Below are 19,643 nucleotides of genomic sequence, written 5' to 3'. Positions count from 1 at the left end.
AGGTTTTTAAACCAGGAGACAAGGTTCTGGTTCTCGTACCCACCACTGAAAGCAAAATGTATGCCCAGTGGCGAGGCCCTTATGAAGTTATAGAGGTAGTGTGACCTGTTAATTATAAGGTTCGACAGGAGGGTAGAAAGAAAGAAGTGCTAATCTACCATGTAAACCTGTTAAAACCCTGCAAAGAGAGTGCTGGTCAGCCCTCTTTGGTTGCCAAGAAAACCCCAGAATGTCTGGTACCCATTGAAGTTACCCTTAATCCCCATCAGAAACAGGAGGCGGTGAGTTTCTCTGTCATTCCGGGAAAAAACAAAATTATTTAGCATGATATAGTTACTCCTCCCGGGGTGGTAATAAAACAGAGGCCATACCGTATACCCGAGGCAAAGCGGGCAGCGGTTAAACAGGAATTAGTGGAACTACTGCACCTAGGGGTCATAGAGGAACCAAATAGCAATTGGAATAATCCCATAGTTTTAGTGCCTAAGCCTTCAGGTGCCTTAAGATTCTGCAATGATTTTCACAAATTAAATAAAGTGTCACAGTTTGATTCCTATCCAATGCCCCGGGTAGACGAGCTGGTGGAGAATTTAGCAAACAGCCAGTATCTCACCACCTTAGATTTGACAAAAGGGTATTGGCAGATTCCTTTAACTGAGGCTGCTAAGGCCAAAACAGCCTTCTGTACCCCAGAAGGTTTGTTTCAGTATAAAATGCTGCTGTTTGGTCTGCATGGGGCTCCGGCAACCTTCCAGAGGGCTATGAACAAGTTGCTGTGACATCACAAGGAACATGCAGCTGCATATCTAGATGACATAGTCATCTTTAGCCCCGACTGAGAGTCACACCTACCAAGAGTAGAAGCAGTGTTGCAATCTTTACGGACACATGAGTTTACTGCCAGTGTTGGACTGGGGCATAAAGGGCCCGCAGGGGGAATGCAGTAGTGTGGGCCCATGCTTGAGGTTTATCTACCAGAGAGGCTTGCCTTACCATTATGCAAATATTGGTGTAGTTTATATAGAAGAAAACCATTACCAGTGGTCCTACTCCAGAAAGTAACTGACCCTCAATAGAGTAACAGTGTGCAATTCAGTGCACAGTCTGGAACAAGACCCCTAGAGGAGGGGGATGAGGCCCCAAGGCAGTTGGGCCCACCGGGGATTTCTCCTGTACCCCTGTGGGCCAGCCCAACCCTGTCTACTGCTAATCCTGAGAAGTGTGCCATTGGAATGGTGGAGGCAAAATATTTGGGAGAGGGCAGGCAAAACCTCAGCCCAGTAAGGTGGAGGTGGTCCTCACATGGCCTAAACCAAAATGTAAATCCCAGCTCAGAACATTCCTTGGCCTAGTGGGTTACTACCACAGATTCATTCGTGATTTCACCACTAGGGCAGCACCATTAACCGAGTGTCTTAAAAAACAATCCCCAGACAATATACTGTGGTCTAGAGCAGCAGAAGCTGCATGGCAGGATTTAAGGCACGTCTTGTGTGCAGAACCAGTTTTGCAGGCTTCTAACTTTAAAAAGCAGTTTATATTGCAGACAGATGCATCAGGTACAGGATTGGGAGCAGTCCTTTCCAATGTGGTAGAAGGGGAAGAGAAACCCATCCTCTACCTCAGCCGGAAATTGCTGCCCAGGTACTCCACAGTGGAGCAAGAGTGCTTAGCAATCAAGTGGGCAGTAGACTCATTAAAATAATATTTGTTGGTGTGGGAGTTTTTGTTAGTTACAGATTATGCCCCTTTATAGTGAATGCACTCGAACAAGAAGTGAGTGCTTGTGTAACCCGCTGGTTTTTGTCTTTGCAGTCATTTAAGTTTGAGGTGCAGCATTGTCCGGGGAAACAGCACCTCAGTTCTGATGCCCTTTCCAGGAAGTTTGTTGGGCCTAATCCTCCAAGCAACCCTATGGTGAAGCTAGAGGAGGAGGAGGAAGAGGGTGAGGATGGCGAACTGTGAAAAATGGCAGAGAGCTGTGTACCCGGACGGATGGCACAAATAGATGTGGGTGAGGCAGATAGCTCGCCTCAGAGTGCTTTAGCTTCATCAGGGTGGTTGACGCTAAGGGGGGAATAAATGTGGAATATCCAGATTTCCCAGGTTTGGCAAAGCAAAGGCATTAGGATTGTGCAAATGTCCAGTTCAGGTATTGCCTCAATCAGTGCCTGGAAAGGCAGCTGATTACAGACACCTGTGAGAAGCTGGTTTAAGAACTGTATAGACACTGGGGAAACTGAGCCTGACGGTGAAATACTTGCCCAGCTTATAGCCTTTTCCTGTTCCTGCGAGTCCACCGAAGATATATTACTGTATTGGAAGACTTTGTATAACACCTTGCCTGTGAAACTGCCATATCCTGTGTACCTGCCTGTGGGGAGCAATAAAAGCTTGCTGGATACTGCTACGCAGCAAGATCCCAGGTACAGTGACCAGATCCACCCACAGTGGCAGTGAGACGCTTTGCAGGATGCTACCCACTGAGCAGCAGCTTTGTTACTAGTGAGTGTGGCAGGCCAGCCATAAAACAGCAGTTGTTCACAGTGATAATATGTCTGTGTATATGCAAATTGTGCACAATATATAAACTGCGTAATTCCTGTGTATGGGTGAATGGTCAGGGAATGTGGTACAGTTTTAAGAGAAGCCAGCTGTTATAGTTTGTTGGGAATCTGGCTTCCAAAAGAGAATTTAGCCTCCTAAGTTTGCCATAAAGGGATAAAGCATTGTAATATGGAGGCGCTTTTGAAAAGTTTAGCTGAAATAGCTGCAGGGCAACAAGTTCTGGCAGCAGTGCATCAAGCACAGATGCAAGAGCTACAAGCTTTGGCAGCAGGGCATCAAGCACAAATGCAAGGACAACAAACTCAAATTCAGTTATTACATGCAGAGTTAACTGAAATAAGTAAAGGTGGTCTTGAGCGAGAGGTGTTACAGAAGCTTACTCCATCTGATGACATTGGAGCTTTTCTGTGCACCTTTGAGCATACTGCTGCACATTTAAAATAGCATGAGGAGGAGTGGGTTGCCAGACTTGCTCCCTGTCTCACAAGGAAACCTCAGAGAGCATATGTTGATTTAAACGTGACTGAGGCAAACGATCTGCACTTGAAAAAGGCCATATTAAGCAGAGTTGGAGTGACTGGACCTAGCAAAGCTCAGGAGTTTTGTCTGAAGCTCCAAGGGTCCAGCTGGCTTGGGAAATTTAATAAAGCCAAGCAGAGGTTCCAGCCAGTATCCAAGCCTAGAACCCAGGTCTCAGTTGTTAAAGCGAACAACCCACTTCTGCTGTGTGTTTTGATTGCAGCAAGCCTGGTCATGTGTGCCAGGACTGCCCAAAGCTGGGCTGCAGTGCGGGGAAAAAAAACTCAACCAGTACTCCGCATGGCTGCTGGAAGCACCTCACCGGCCCAAACCACCTTGTTTCATTGATGGTACGAGTGGAAGGCCAGGAGGTCTGGGCCTTAGTGGATACCGGCAGCGACTTAACCATCACCTGGTTCCACCTGGGGCTGATCAGGGGCTACCCCCGGTAAAGGTTATATGTGTACATGTAATGTAGAAGAATGCCCTCGTGTGCACTTCCCAATAGTGATCAAAGGGCGATCACTGAAGGTGATAGCCGCAGTAACCCATTGATCCTAGGTCGGGACTTTCCGTTGTTAACAAGAGGTGGTTACCTGGCACGATGACAGCAGAAGGTCCACATCAGAGGTGTCCCAGCTCTGCTGTTTCCCAAAACTTGGTGGGTGTCCTTGCAGGACTTTGAGCAACCGGAGGGGAGTGGGACCCAGACACAGTGGGTTCCCATTGGCAAGGAAGTGTCCTTGCAGGACTTTGGCCAGGATCAACAGAATGATGGGAACTTGATAAATGCATTTGAAAATGTTGTAGAGATAAATAGTAGAGTAATCACGGCATTACCAGCAGACGGTGTACCATACTTTGCATTGAAAAATTATTTATTATATCATGTAACCTATTTGCAGGGTAAGAGAGTAGACCAATTGTTGGATCCCCAGAAACATGAGCAGTTGGTGTTAAGGGGGGCTCATACACACCTGTGGGGTGGCCATTTGGGGGAGGAAAAAACTCTCCAGCGTATTCAGTTAAGATTCTTCTGGCCCGGCATTTATGCAGCAGTAAAAAGGTATTGTCAGGAATGTCCAGTGTGTCAGAAGACAGCAGCCTGGCCAGAGTTTAGGGCACCCTTGCTGCCCCTCCCTGTCATGTCTGTACCTTTTGAGAGAATTAGTATGGATCTGATAGGGCCGGTGGAAAAATCTGCTCATGGGCATCAATACATATTAGTGGTGGTTCCGCTACATAACATGAAATCTAGCGCTATTGTCCGGGAATTGTTGATGCTATATACCTGCTTGGGAATACCAAAGAACCTACTACCTCAGTTTACCACCCGCAAACAGATGGGCTTGTTGAATGCTTTAACCAGACCCTTAAACAAATGATAAAAAGGGGTGGTGTTTGAGTAAAAGTGAGATTGGGACTTACCCCAACCCTGTTTAATGTTTGCAATATGAGAGGTGCCCCAATCCTCTACGGCAGCAGTTCTCAAACTGTGGGTCGTGACCCCAAAGTGGGTTGCGGCCATCTCAGCTTGGGGTCACGACTCACATGGGGTGAGGTTGATGACCCCTCTGAGGAGAGTGAAACCAGTTGAACTGTCATTTCAGACTCCTCGGATCACTGGCTGAGAGATCCGAGGAGTCATCAGGCAGCCCCGTCCCACCCCAGTGCTCAGCTTCTCTTGTCCTCCTGCCCAGCAGCAAAAACTGACACACAGGCAGCAAGCCTCAGCAGCAGACAGACTCAGAGGAGCCAGCTGCCATAATATCTCTGCAGTCTGTGCAGATGTTGTTAAGTAAGTGCAGCCTGGGGGACCGCTGCTGCCAGGGTGGGAGGACACTGAATGTGTGTTGATTGCTGTGTAGGGAGAAGAAACTTCCCCAGGAGGAGGAATGAGGGGAGTGCTGAGCACAGACCCTATGGGGGAACAGGGGAGCACACAGTGTGAAAACTGGAAGGGGGGGGAGAACAGAAAAAAAACAAAATGTATTAAAAACCCAATGCCTCCCCCCTGTCATCCACTGCCTCCCCCTTGAAACGCACTGCACCCTCTGTCTTTCTCATCTACTACCTCCCCCTGTCACCCACTGGTTCTCACTGTTCTCACTGTTACCCACTGTGTCCTATGTCACCCTTAGCCTCCCACTACCTCCCCAGTCACTCACTGTCTTCCCTGCCACCCTTTGCTGCTCCTTGTCACCCACTGCCATCCTATGCTTCTCCCTGCCACCCAATGCCTCCCCGTCACCCACCGACACCCTCTGCCTCCCCATCACCCACTTCTCCCTATTACTCACTGCCTCCTATGTCACCTATTGCCTCCCCAGTCACACTCTGCCTTTCCATGCCATGATCTGCCTCCCCCCTATCACCCTCTGTCTCTTCCTGTCATCCAGTCACCCCCTGCCACCTTCTGTCTCTCTCTGCCTCCACATGTGAGCCACTCATTCTCCCTGTTACCCACTGCCTCCTATGTCACCCTTTGATGCTCCTTGCACCCACTGCCTCTCTCTTTCACCCACTTTCTCCCTGTCACCCACTGCTTCTCAATGCCACCCACTGCCTCCCCCTCACCCACTGCCATCCTTTGCCTTCCCGTCACCCACTGCTTCTCCCCATTACCCACTGCCTCCTATGTCACCTTTTGCCTCCCCAGTCACCCTCTGCCTTTTCATGCCACCCTCTGCCACCATCACCCACTGTTTCTCCCCAGTCACCCACTGATACCCCAGTCACTCTCTGCCTCACCTTGCAGGGACAGGGGCTTCGAAAGGAGCTCATCCCTGCAATGTCTAAATAAAATGATCGCATTAGCGCAGTGGAGTAAGTTTATACCAGATGCTCAGAGGCAAGTTATAATTTGGAGCCCCCCAAAAACAAAAGGGAAAATAAATGTGGTGCATATCTATCTATTACATGTGCACAAAAACACTAATATAGAATAGCCTTAAGAGGGTGACTATATTGTGGGCAATAGAGGAGATGCCTACATTATCTCCCATAGTTCTGCCCCTGAATTAGCAGATACCTCACTTCAGTTTTGCGGCTCCATAGTGCTACTGTGCATGAGCGGTCTACTGACCACGCATGTGTGGCAGTCATTCTACAGTATCTTGCTGGGGTCCTGTAATCATTTTTATTGTTAGACGGGGTCCCAGAGCAAAAAAGTTTGAGAACCCCTGCTCTACGGGATTTAGATTTAGTCCCTTTGAACTCCTCTATGGGAGGCAACCTAGAGGGATTTTAGATCTGTTGATCAGTTGTTCAGTTTGTGACCCAACTGTATGGCAATTTATGGCAAATTGTGCCACTCATGAATGAGCACATGGATAGGGCACAACAGCTTCAAAAATGTCGATATGATGTGACCACGGTTAATAGGTTTTTAAACCAGGAGACAAGGTTCTGGTTCTCGTACCCACCACTGAAAGCAAAATGTATGCCCAGTGGCGAGGCCCTTATGAAGTTATAGAGGTAGTGTGACCTGTTAATTATAAGGTTCGACAGGAGGGTAGAAAGAAAGAAGTGCTAATCTACCATGTAAACCTGTTAAAACCCTGCAAAGAGAGTGCTGGTCAGCCCTCTTTGGTTGCCAAGAAAACCCCAGAATGTCAGGTACCCATTGAAGTTACCCTTAATCCCCATCAGAAACAGGAGGCGGTGAGTTTCTCTGTCATTCCGGGAAAAAACAAAATTATTTAGCATGATATAGTTACTCCTCCCGGGGTGGTAATAAAACAGAGGCCATACCGTATATCCGAGGCAAAGCGGGCAGCGGTTAAACAGGAATTAGTGGAACTACTGCACCTAGGGGTCATAGAGGAACCAAATAGCAATTGGAATAATCCCATAGTTTTAGTGCCTAAGCCTTCAGGTGCCTTAAGATTCTGCAATGATTTTCACAAATTAAATAAAGTGTCACAGTTTGATTCCTATCCAATGCCCCGGGTAGACGAGCTGGTGGAGAATTTAGCAAACAGCCAGTATCTCACCACCTTAGATTTGACAAAAGGGTATTGGCAGATTCCTTTAACTGAGGCTGCTAAGGCCAAAACAGCCTTCTCTACCCCAGAAGGTTTGTTTCAGTATAAAATGCTGCCGTTTGGTCTGCATGGGGCTCCGGCAACCTTCCAGAGGGCTATGAACAAGTTGCTGTGACATCACAAGGAACATGCAGCTGCATATCTAGATGACATAGTCATCTTTAGCCCCGACTGAGAGTCACACCTACCAAGAGTAGAAGCAGTGTTGCAATCTTTACGGACACATGGGTTTACTGCCAGTGTTGGACTGGGGCATAAAGGGCCCGTAGGGGGAATGCAGTAGTGTGGGCCCATGCTTGAGGTTTATCTACCAGAGAGGCTTGCCTTACCATTATGCAAATATTGGTGTAGTTTATATAGAAGAAAACCATTACCAGTGGTCCTACTCCAGAAAGTAACTGACCCTCAATAGAGTAACAGTGTGCAATTCAGTGCACAGTCTGGAACAAGACCCCTAGAGGAGGGGGATGAGGCCCCAAGGCAGTTGGGCCCACCGGGGATTTCTCCTGTACCCCTGTGGGCCAGCCCAACCCTGTCTACTGCTAATCCTGAGAAGTGTGCCATTGGAATGGTGGAGGCAAAATATTTGGGAGAGGGCAGGCAAAACCTCAGCCCAGTAAGGTGGAGGTGGTCCTCACATGGCCTAAACCAAAATGTAAATCCCAGCTCAGAACATTCCTTGGCCTAGTGGGTTACTACCACAGATTCATTCGTGATTTCACCACTAGGGCAGCACCATTAACCGAGTGTCTTAAAAAACAATCCCCAGACAATATACTGTGGTCTAGAGCAGCAGAAGCTGCATGGCAGGATTTAAGGCACGTCTTGTGTGCAGAACCAGTTTTGCAGGCTTCTAACTTTAAAAAGCAGTTTATATTGCAGACAGATGCATCAGGTACAGGATTGGGAGCAGTCCTTTCCAATGTGGTAGAAGGGGAAGAGAAACCCATCCTCTACCTCAGCCGGAAATTGCTGCCCAGGTACTCCACAGTGGAGCAAGAGTGCTTAGCAATCAAGTGGGCAGTAGACTCATTAAAATAATATTTGTTGGTGTGGGAGTTTTTGTTAGTTACAGATTATGCCCCTTTATAGTGAATGCACTCGAACAAGAAGTGAGTGCTTGTGTAACCCGCTGGTTTTTGTCTTTGCAGTCATTTAAGTTTGAGGTGCAGCATTGTCCGGGGAAACAGCACCTCAGTTCTGATGCCCTTTCCAGGAAGTTTGTTGGGCCTAATCCTCCAAGCAACCCTATGGTGAAGCTAGAGGAGGAGGAGGAAGAGGGTGAGGATGGCGAACTGTGAAAAATGGCAGAGAGCTGTGTACCCGGACGGATGGCACAAATAGATGTGGGTGAGGCAGATAGCTCGCCTCAGAGTGCTTTAGCTTCATCAGGGTGGTTGACGCTAAGGGGGGAATAAATGTGGAATATCCAGATTTCCCAGGTTTGGCAAAGCAAAGGCATTAGGATTGTGCAAATGTCCAGTTCAGGTATTGCCTCAATCAGTGCCTGGAAAGGCAGCTGATTACAGACACCTGTGAGAAGCTGGTTTAAGAACTGTATAGACACTGGGGAAACTGAGCCTGACGGTGAAATACTTGCCCAGCTTATAGCCTTTTCCTGTTCCTGCGAGTCCACCGAAGATATATTACTGTATTGGAAGACTTTGTATAACACCTTGCCTGTGAAACTGCCATATCCTGTGTACCTGCCTGTGGGGAGCAATAAAAGCTTGCTGGATACTGCTACGCAGCAAGATCCCAGGTACAGTGACCAGATCCACCCACAGTGGCAGTGAGACGCTTTGCAGGATGCTACCCACTGAGCAGCAGCTTTGTTACTAGTGAGTGTGGCAGGCCAGCCATAAAACAGCAGTTGTTCACAGTGATAATATGTCTGTGTATATGCAAATTGTGCACAATATATAAACTGCGTAATTCCTGTGTATGGGTGAATGGTCAGGGAATGTGGTACAGTTTTAAGAGAAGCCAGCTGTTATAGTTTGTTGGGAATCTGGCTTCCAAAAGAGAATTTAGCCTCCTAAGTTTGCCATAAAGGGATAAAGCATTGTAATATGGAGGCGCTTTTGAAAAGTTTAGCTGAAATAGCTGCAGGGCAACAAGTTCTGGCAGCAGTGCATCAAGCACAGATGCAAGAGCTACAAGCTTTGGCAGCAGGGCATCAAGCACAAATGCAAGGACAACAAACTCAAATTCAGTTATTACATGCAGAGTTAACTGAAATAAGTAAAGGTGGTCTTGAGCGAGAGGTGTTACAGAAGCTTACTCCATCTGATGACATTGGAGCTTTTCTGTGCACCTTTGAGCATACTGCTGCACATTTAAAATAGCATGAGGAGGAGTGGGTTGCCAGACTTGCTCCCTGTCTCACAAGGAAACCTCAGAGAGCATATGTTGATTTAAACGTGACTGAGGCAAACGATCTGCACTTGAAAAAGGCCATATTAAGCAGAGTTGGAGTGACTGGACCTAGCAAAGCTCAGGAGTTTTGTCTGAAGCTCCAAGGGTCCAGCTGGCTTGGGAAATTTAATAAAGCCAAGCAGAGGTTCCAGCCAGTATCCAAGCCTAGAACCCAGGTCTCAGTTGTTAAAGCGAACAACCCACTTCTGCTGTGTGTTTTGATTGCAGCAAGCCTGGTCATGTGTGCCAGGACTGCCCAAAGCTGGGCTGCAGTGCGGGGAAAAAAAACTCAACCAGTACTCCGCATGGCTGCTGGAAGCACCTCACCGGCCCAAACCACCTTGTTTCATTGATGGTACGAGTGGAAGGCCAGGAGGTCTGGGCCTTAGTGGATACCGGCAGCGACTTAACCATCACCTGGTTCCACCTGGGGCTGATCAGGGGCTACCCCCGGTAAAGGTTATATGTGTACATGTAATGTAGAAGAATGCCCTCGTGTGCACTTCCCAATAGTGATCAAAGGGCGATCACTGAAGGTGATAGCCGCAGTAACCCATTGATCCTAGGTCGGGACTTTCCGTTGTTAACAAGAGGTGGTTACCTGGCACGATGACAGCAGAAGGTCCACATCAGAGGTGTCCCAGCTCTGCTGTTTCCCAAAACTTGGTGGGTGTCCTTGCAGGACTTTGAGCAACCGGAGGGGAGTGGGACCCAGACACAGTGGGTTCCCATTGGCAAGGAAGTGTCCTTGCAGGACTTTGGCCAGGATCAACAGAATGATGGGAACTTGATAAATGCATTTGAAAATGTTGTAGAGATAAATAGTAGAGTAATCACGGCATTACCAGCAGACGGTGTACCATACTTTGCATTGAAAAATTATTTATTATATCATGTAACCTATTTGCAGGGTAAGAGAGTAGACCAATTGTTGGATCCCCAGAAACATGAGCAGTTGGTGTTAAGGGGGGCTCATACACACCTGTGGGGTGGCCATTTGGGGGAGGAAAAAACTCTCCAGCGTATTCAGTTAAGATTCTTCTGGCCCGGCATTTATGCAGCAGTAAAAAGGTATTGTCAGGAATGTCCAGTGTGTCAGAAGACAGCAGCCTGGCCAGAGTTTAGGGCACCCTTGCTGCCCCTCCCTGTCATGTCTGTACCTTTTGAGAGAATTAGTATGGATCTGATAGGGCCGGTGGAAAAATCTGCTCATGGGCATCAATACATATTAGTGGTGGTTCCGCTACATAACATGAAATCTAGCGCTATTGTCCGGGAATTGTTGATGCTATATACCTGCTTGGGAATACCAAAGAACCTACTACCTCAGTTTACCACCCGCAAACAGATGGGCTTGTTGAATGCTTTAACCAGACCCTTAAACAAATGATAAAAAGGGGTGGTGTTTGAGTAAAAGTGAGATTGGGACTTACCCCAACCCTGTTTAATGTTTGCAATATGAGAGGTGCCCCAATCCTCTACGGCAGCAGTTCTCAAACTGTGGGTCGTGACCCCAAAGTGGGTTGCGGCCATCTCAGCTTGGGGTCACGACTCACATGGGGTGAGGTTGATGACCCCTCTGAGGAGAGTGAAACCAGTTGAACTGTCATTTCAGACTCCTCGGATCACTGGCTGAGAGATCCGAGGAGTCATCAGGCAGCCCCGTCCCACCCCAGTGCTCAGCTTCTCTTGTCCTCCTGCCCAGCAGCAAAAACTGACACACAGGCAGCAAGCCTCAGCAGCAGACAGACTCAGAGGAGCCAGCTGCCATAATATCTCTGCAGTCTGTGCAGATGTTGTTAAGTAAGTGCAGCCTGGGGGACCGCTGCTGCCAGGGTGGGAGGACACTGAATGTGTGTTGATTGCTGTGTAGGGAGAAGAAACTTCCCCAGGAGGAGGAATGAGGGGAGTGCTGAGCACAGACCCTATGGGGGAACAGGGGAGCACACAGTGTGAAAACTGGAAGGGGGGGGAGAACAGAAAAAAAACAAAATGTATTAAAAACCCAATGCCTCCCCCCTGTCATCCACTGCCTCCCCCTTGAAACGCACTGCACCCTCTGTCTTTCTCATCTACTACCTCCCCCTGTCACCCACTGGTTCTCACTGTTACCCACTGTGTCCTATGTCACCCTTAGCCTCCCACTACCTCCCCAGTCACTCACTGTCTTCCCTGCCACCCTTTGCTGCTCCTTGTCACCCACTGCCATCCTATGCTTCTCCCTGCCACCCAATGCCTCCCCGTCACCCACCGACACCCTCTGCCTCCCCATCACCCACTTCTCCCTATTACTCACTGCCTCCTATGTCACCTATTGCCTCCCCAGTCACACTCTGCCTTTCCATGCCATGATCTGCCTCCCCCCTATCACCCTCTGTCTCTTCCTGTCATCCAGTCACCCCCTGCCACCCTCTGTCTCTCCCTGTCACCCTCTGCCTCCACATGTGAGCCACTCATTCTCCCTGTTACCCACTGCCTCCTATGTCACCCTTTGATGCTCCTTGCACCCACTGCCTCTCTCTTTCACCCACTTTCTCCCTGTCACCCACTGCTTCTCAATGCCACCCACTGCCTCCCCCTCACCCACTGCCATCCTTTGCTTCTCCCTGCCACCCACTGACTCTCCGTCACCCAACACCCTCTGCCTTCCCGTCACCCACTGCTTCTCCCCATTACCCACTGCCTCCTATGTCACCTTTTGCCTCCCCAGTCACCCTCTGCCTTTTCATGCCACCCTCTGCCACCATCACCCACTGTTTCTCCCTGTCACCCACAGCTTCTCCCTGTTATCCACTGCCTCCTACATCACCCTTTGCCTCCCCAGTCACCCACTGATACCCCAGTCACTCTCTGCCTCACCTTGCAGGGACAGGGGCTTCGAAAGGAGCTCATCCCTGCAATGTCTAAATAAAATGATCGCATTAGCGCAGTGGAGTAAGTTTATACCAGATGCTCAGAGGCAAGTTATAATTTGGAGCCCCCCAAAAACAAAAGGGAAAATAAATGTGGTGCATATCTATCTATTACATGTGCACAAAAACACTAATATAGAATAGCCTTAAGAGGGTGACTATATTGTGGGCAATAGAGGAGATGCCTACATTATCTCCCATAGTTCTGCCCCTGAATTAGCAGATACCTCACTTCAGTTTTGCGGCTCCATAGTGCTACTGTGCATGAGCGGTCTACTGACCACGCATGTGTGGCAGTCATTCTACAGTATCTTGCTGGGGTCCTGTAATCATTTTTATTGTTAGACGGGGTCCCAGAGCAAAAAAGTTTGAGAACCCCTGCTCTACGGGATTTAGATTTAGTCCCTTTGAACTCCTCTATGGGAGGCAACCTAGAGGGATTTTAGATCTGTTGATCAGTTGTTCAGTTTGTGACCCAACTGTATGGCAATTTATGGCAAATTGTGCCACTCATGAATGAGCACATGGATAGGGCACAACAGCTTCAAAAATGTCGATATGATGTGACCACGGTTAATAGGTTTTTAAACCAGGAGACAAGGTTCTGGTTCTCGTACCCACCACTGAAAGCAAAATGTATGCCCAGTGGCGAGGCCCTTATGAAGTTATAGAGGTAGTGTGACCTGTTAATTATAAGGTTCGACAGGAGGGTAGAAAGAAAGAAGTGCTAATCTACCATGTAAACCTGTTAAAACCCTGCAAAGAGAGTGCTGGTCAGCCCTCTTTGGTTGCCAAGAAAACCCCAGAATGTCAGGTACCCATTGAAGTTACCCTTAATCCCCATCAGAAACAGGAGGCGGTGAGTTTCTCTGTCATTCCGGGAAAAAACAAAATTATTTAGCATGATATAGTTACTCCTCCCGGGGTGGTAATAAAACAGAGGCCATACCGTATATCCGAGGCAAAGCGGGCAGCGGTTAAACAGGAATTAGTGGAACTACTGCACCTAGGGGTCATAGAGGAACCAAATAGCAATTGGAATAATCCCATAGTTTTAGTGCCTAAGCCTTCAGGTGCCTTAAGATTCTGCAATGATTTTCACAAATTAAATAAAGTGTCACAGTTTGATTCCTATCCAATGCCCCGGGTAGACGAGCTGGTGGAGAATTTAGCAAACAGCCAGTATCTCACCACCTTAGATTTGACAAAAGGGTATTGGCAGATTCCTTTAACTGAGGCTGCTAAGGCCAAAACAGCCTTCTCTACCCCAGAAGGTTTGTTTCAGTATAAAATGCTGCCGTTTGGTCTGCATGGGGCTCCGGCAACCTTCCAGAGGGCTATGAACAAGTTGCTGTGACATCACAAGGAACATGCAGCTGCATATCTAGATGACATAGTCATCTTTAGCCCCGACTGAGAGTCACACCTACCAAGAGTAGAAGCAGTGTTGCAATCTTTACGGACACATGGGTTTACTGCCAGTGTTGGACTGGGGCATAAAGGGCCCGTAGGGGGAATGCAGTAGTGTGGGCCCATGCTTGAGGTTTATCTACCAGAGAGGCTTGCCTTACCATTATGCAAATATTGGTGTAGTTTATATAGAAGAAAACCATTACCAGTGGTCCTACTCCAGAAAGTAACTGACCCTCAATAGAGTAACAGTGTGCAATTCAGTGCACAGTCTGGAACAAGACCCCTAGAGGAGGGGGATGAGGCCCCAAGGCAGTTGGGCCCACCGGGGATTTCTCCTGTACCCCTGTGGGCCAGCCCAACCCTGTCTACTGCTAATCCTGAGAAGTGTGCCATTGGAATGGTGGAGGCAAAATATTTGGGAGAGGGCAGGCAAAACCTCAGCCCAGTAAGGTGGAGGTGGTCCTCACATGGCCTAAACCAAAATGTAAATCCCAGCTCAGAACATTCCTTGGCCTAGTGGGTTACTACCACAGATTCATTCGTGATTTCACCACTAGGGCAGCACCATTAACCGAGTGTCTTAAAAAACAATCCCCAGACAATATACTGTGGTCTAGAGCAGCAGAAGCTGCATGGCAGGATTTAAGGCACGTCTTGTGTGCAGAACCAGTTTTGCAGGCTTCTAACTTTAAAAAGCAGTTTATATTGCAGACAGATGCATCAGGTACAGGATTGGGAGCAGTCCTTTCCAATGTGGTAGAAGGGGAAGAGAAACCCATCCTCTACCTCAGCCGGAAATTGCTGCCCAGGTACTCCACAGTGGAGCAAGAGTGCTTAGCAATCAAGTGGGCAGTAGACTCATTAAAATAATATTTGTTGGTGTGGGAGTTTTTGTTAGTTACAGATTATGCCCCTTTATAGTGAATGCACTCGAACAAGAAGTGAGTGCTTGTGTAACCCGCTGGTTTTTGTCTTTGCAGTCATTTAAGTTTGAGGTGCAGCATTGTCCGGGGAAACAGCACCTCAGTTCTGATGCCCTTTCCAGGAAGTTTGTTGGGCCTAATCCTCCAAGCAACCCTATGGTGAAGCTAGAGGAGGAGGAGGAAGAGGGTGAGGATGGCGAACTGTGAAAAATGGCAGAGAGCTGTGTACCCGGACGGATGGCACAAATAGATGTGGGTGAGGCAGATAGCTCGCCTCAGAGTGCTTTAGCTTCATCAGGGTGGTTGACGCTAAGGGGGGAATAAATGTGGAATATCCAGATTTCCCAGGTTTGGCAAAGCAAAGGTATTAGGATTGTGTTATGTCCAGTTTAGGTGTTGCCTCACTCAGTGCCTGGAAAGGCAGCTGATTACAGACACCTGTGAGAAGCTGGTTTATGAACTGCAGAGACACTGGGGAACCTGAGCCTGACGGTGAAATAGTCACCCAGCTTATAGGCCTGGGGGTGACTAGTGTTAGGGTTCCTGGACCTGTGAGTCCACTGAAGAAATATTGCTGTATTGGAAGACTTTGTATGACATCTTGCCTGTGAAACTGCCATATCTTGTGTACCTGCCTGTGGTGAGCCATAAAAAAAGCTACTGATGGATGTTACCCAGTCTATGTAATTCTTGTCACATATATAGATATATATATATATATATATTTATATATTTATATATATTTATTTAATATACTAACTTATCCAGAATATGGAAAGAGGGCACTCACCAAGAAAATTATGTTTATTCTTTAATATAAATATCCAGGTGCCAATAATGTTATATATCGACGTTTCGGTTCCAGGTGAATCTTTGTCCAGATAGCCAACTGTGCATCAAATAGAGAAGGCAGAACAAACGCAAGAGCCTCGGCTTCCCCAACAACAAGGATACTGGGCAAATCAATCCCCTGGTGTCCACGCATGCGCAAGTCTCCTGTAAGACAACAGGATCTAGCCGTGACCATGCTGGACCTAGTATCAATGGGGACTGGGAGGTTAGCCAGTCACATGACAGCAGATCAAGGAGTCATATAAACAACACTAGAAATATAAATATAATTATCGCAGAGTATCATAAATAAGGGCAATACAACATAAACTAAAAGGTGAAAAGTTTATGTTAAAACATGACATTGAAATGAATGAAACAATAAAATAAAAATAATACAAAAAATAAATAAAAATGTGTGTAACTGGCAAAACTATATATACAGCATGTAAAATAAGTATTGAACACATCAACATTTTTCTCAGTACATATATTTGTAATGGGGCTATTGTAATGAAATGTTCACCAAATGTCAGCAACAACCCATGCAATCCCCACATGCAAAGAAATCAAACCATAGATGTCCATAAATTAAGTTATACGTAAAAATTTGATATTACACAGGGAAAACTTATTAAACACGCTTACTGAAATTGAATACTAGTAATTGAAACTAGTCGCATGCATCGCTCAAGTGTGATTTTGGCCCATTCTTCCACACAGTCTTCAAATCTTGAAAGTTCCGTGGGCCTCTTCTATGAACTCTGATCTTTAGTTCTTTCCATAGACTTTCAATTGGATTCAAGTCAGGTGATTGGCTGGGCCATTCTAGTAGCTATATTTTCTTTCTCTGAAGCCAATTGAGAGTGTCCTTGGCTGTGTGCTTGGAATCCTTGTCTTGCTGAAATGTCCACCTTTTCATCTTCAGAGTTAAATTTTGGTCTCATCTGACCAGACTATAGTCTCTTAGTATTTCACAGGCTTGTCCAAATATTGTGCAGCAAACTTTAAACAAGCTTCAGCAATGGAGTTTTGCATGGTGAACGTGTATACAGGCCTTGGCGGTTGAGTGCATTACTTATTGTTTTCTTGAAACAATTGTACTTGCTAATTCCAGCTCTTTTTGAACCCTCTCCACATGTGGTCCTTGGTTCTTGGGCAACCCTTCTGATAATTATTTTCACTCCTCTGTCATAAATCTTGCAAGGTGCTCCTGGTCGTGTTCTTTCCACTTCTAGATTATTTTATGTTTTGTAACAATAAGGTTGCAAAGAGGTTTCTTGTGTGACACCTTGGTAATGAGACATCTTTTTATAGGCCATCAGTTGGGAGTTAATTTGCACTGACAAGGGGCAGGATTCAGCTGGTATCTTGGCTTTCCCTGCCTTTTTGCACCTCCACTTGTGTTCAATACTTTTTTTCCTTGTGTCACCTCACATTATTACACGTAACTTAATTCATGGACATCTATAGTTTGATGGTTTGTGGATTGCATGGGTTGTTGCTGACATTTGGTGAAAATTTCATTACAATAGCCCAATTACAAAAATATATTTACTGAGAAAAATGTTGATGTGTTCAATACTTATTTTACTCGCTGTATGTGTGTGTGTGTGTATATATATATATATATATTAGGGATGTGCAGGCTCGGATAGGTTCGAGTTTGCACGTGGAGTTCGGATTTTTCCCTCCAAAAAAACGGAACTCAGAACGAGGCAAAACGTCATCTTACATGGACGAACATCATCATTCCTGGACAAAAGACCAGGAATGATGATGTTCGTCCATGTAAGATGACGTTTTGCCTCGTTCTGAGTTCGGTTTTTTTGGAGGGAAAAATCCGAACTCCACGTGCAAACTCGAACCTATCCGAGCCTGCACATCCCTAATATATATATATATATATCAGTATATATAGTGGAACATTTTTAAAAAAATAATAAATATAGAATAAAGAAATATAAATATCCTAAATGCAAAAATAGTATGGATAAAGAACATAAGTGCAATAATCTTCATATTGACTGAAAAATTTGAAAAAAATTAAATATTAGGAAAACTAAAAAGACAAAGGATTGCCAAACTTAATTCAAGGTACAAATTCAACAGGTTGTTTTCATGTTGGCCGCGTGGTGAAACCGTATTAAGGGCCTGATTCAGAGCGCTCGCTCTGAATCAGGGCGGATTTTTTTTAAATAAATCCGCCTCCAGGCCACTCGCATAGCTGTAGGTGACCACCCACAGCTTTTGCGAGCGGCCTGGCGATGGTCATGATTATCGCGACCATCGGGCTTGCGACAAGACTCTTGTGGTAGGGTCTCAGCTCCCGCAAGCCTGAGTGAACTTCCTGCTCTACTAGAGCAGGAAGTTCACTACTGACATCACGAATGATGTCAGCAGGGCGCCCACAAATGGCAGGCGTTCCTTCGGGAATGCCTCCGTTTGTCCAGCCACTCCCCCTCCCCATCTACAAAATGGGGTGAGCTGTCGATCAACATTGACAGCCGGCCCGTTTTTTAGCGAGCCCCGGAGCGAGTGAAGTTCTCACTCGCTCCGGGGCTCGCGCACACCAAGCGTGCGCACTGGCAGACCATCGACCTGCTTGCGAGTGCTATGCTCTAGCGAGCGGGTCTGAATCAGGCCCTAAGTCTGTGAATCCATGCACATTCTCCATATAAGTATAAGTATCGATCACCTCCTAACTTCGGTGGTGGCAACCTGATTATTTTCAAGAAAGTGTTTAGCCACCGGTTTATCCATGTCACCAGAGTGTAGTGTTATTCGTATAGATGCCACAATGGTTTGCCATGTGTTCCCGAAAACATCTGGTGGTGAGTCCAACATAATATAATCCTCAAGGACACACCAATATCTAGATTGCGTGATCAAAAGTACAGTGTAATCTATAATTTATTTTGATCTCTTGACCAGAGTGTGGATTTGGAAATGAGATCCCCGGAATCATGTCTTGACAGGTGACACACCCTCTGCAATGAAAACATCCTGGTTTCTTTGTCATAAACCAGGTAGATTTCTTGCGTTCCTCTGGGAAAGTAGTTGAATGCTTCAATAGCTGTCTTCGATTTGGGCCACGTTTATAGGCCATCATGGATGCTTTGGTTCCCACAAAAGGTAAAGAGTGATCCGTGGCTATCGCTGGCCAATGGTTTTCTGTGTAGTTTGTGATATATTGTCATATATAGTGGTGAACAGAAGACATCCATTGTGTTCAATTGTTTGGGACTTTGGAGTACCTGTCTGGCTTTGGAATTTATATCTGGCTTTTTTTAGACACCCATTTAGGATCCTTTTAGAGTACCCACTGAGGTGCACTGCGCCTGTTTTAAAAGATTTTGCGGAATTATGTGCTCACTGTAATGGAGTCCTTGATGTTCCGGTAAATGTGCTGCGGCGGTGCCGGTGACTGTAAGCAGTTCCCAGCCTGAGAGGCAGCAACATCCGAAGACTGTCAGCGCCCTGCATCCGCCTATCTGCGGGATGTGCTGTAATAGGAAGGGTTCATTTTGCTGCTGCCGTGGCGGGGTGGGGGAAAGCTTGAAGTCGCTGCTGTGTGCTGGGAGAGAAGCCACTATTGTGTGCTCCCTGTAATATGCCCTCCTATTATACATGATGTAGATAGAAGTGATTGGGCAAATAGATCAACAATATTTTATTGACGTCAGTACTTTGTAGGTCCACTGCATGCAGACACCCTTCTTGGCAAACTGTCCATAAGTTCCTGGACAACAGCAGGCGGTATGTTTTGCCATTCTGCCTTAAGTACAGTGACCAACTGTGACACTGAAGAATTTCAATCGGGTTAAGATCTCCATTCTGAGCTGGCCAGTCCATCCAGGTTACCGAATTTTCTGTATACCAGTCCATCATCACCCTGGAAACATAACAGGTGGCATTGTCATCCTGATAAAAACATTTGTTGTTTACATAGAACTGCAAGTGCATGGGCCTCCCTATGAAGTGTTTTTGCCGAAACCATCACATTAGTGGCC

The 19,643-nt window shown here is 46.7% G+C and overlaps 1 protein-coding gene across 5 annotated transcripts in view; it reads left to right on the top strand.

The window, feature by feature from the left end:
- INAVA (innate immunity activator) overlaps positions 1-19,643 on the top strand; it is a 202,543-nt gene that overhangs the window by 105,530 nt on the left and 77,370 nt on the right. The window contains exon 1 of one of the 5 annotated variants that reach the window (XM_088445761.1): positions 14,520-15,051. The exons of the other annotated variants lie outside the window; for them this stretch is intronic. Coding sequence (XP_088301887.1) covers positions 15,010-15,051 — 42 coding nt within the window. The 5' untranslated portion in view covers positions 14,520-15,009. Of the gene's footprint in view, positions 1-14,519; positions 15,052-19,643 lie in introns of those variants that run through there. 5 annotated transcript variants of the gene reach the window in all.

The sequence above is a fragment of the Taudactylus pleione genome, unplaced genomic scaffold (assembly GCF_031769625.1).
Source record: "Taudactylus pleione unplaced genomic scaffold, aTauple2 ptg000387l, whole genome shotgun sequence".
NCBI classification, from domain to species: Eukaryota; Metazoa; Chordata; class Amphibia; order Anura; family Myobatrachidae; genus Taudactylus; species Taudactylus pleione.
This window is presented reverse-complemented; position numbering and strand designations above follow the sequence as displayed.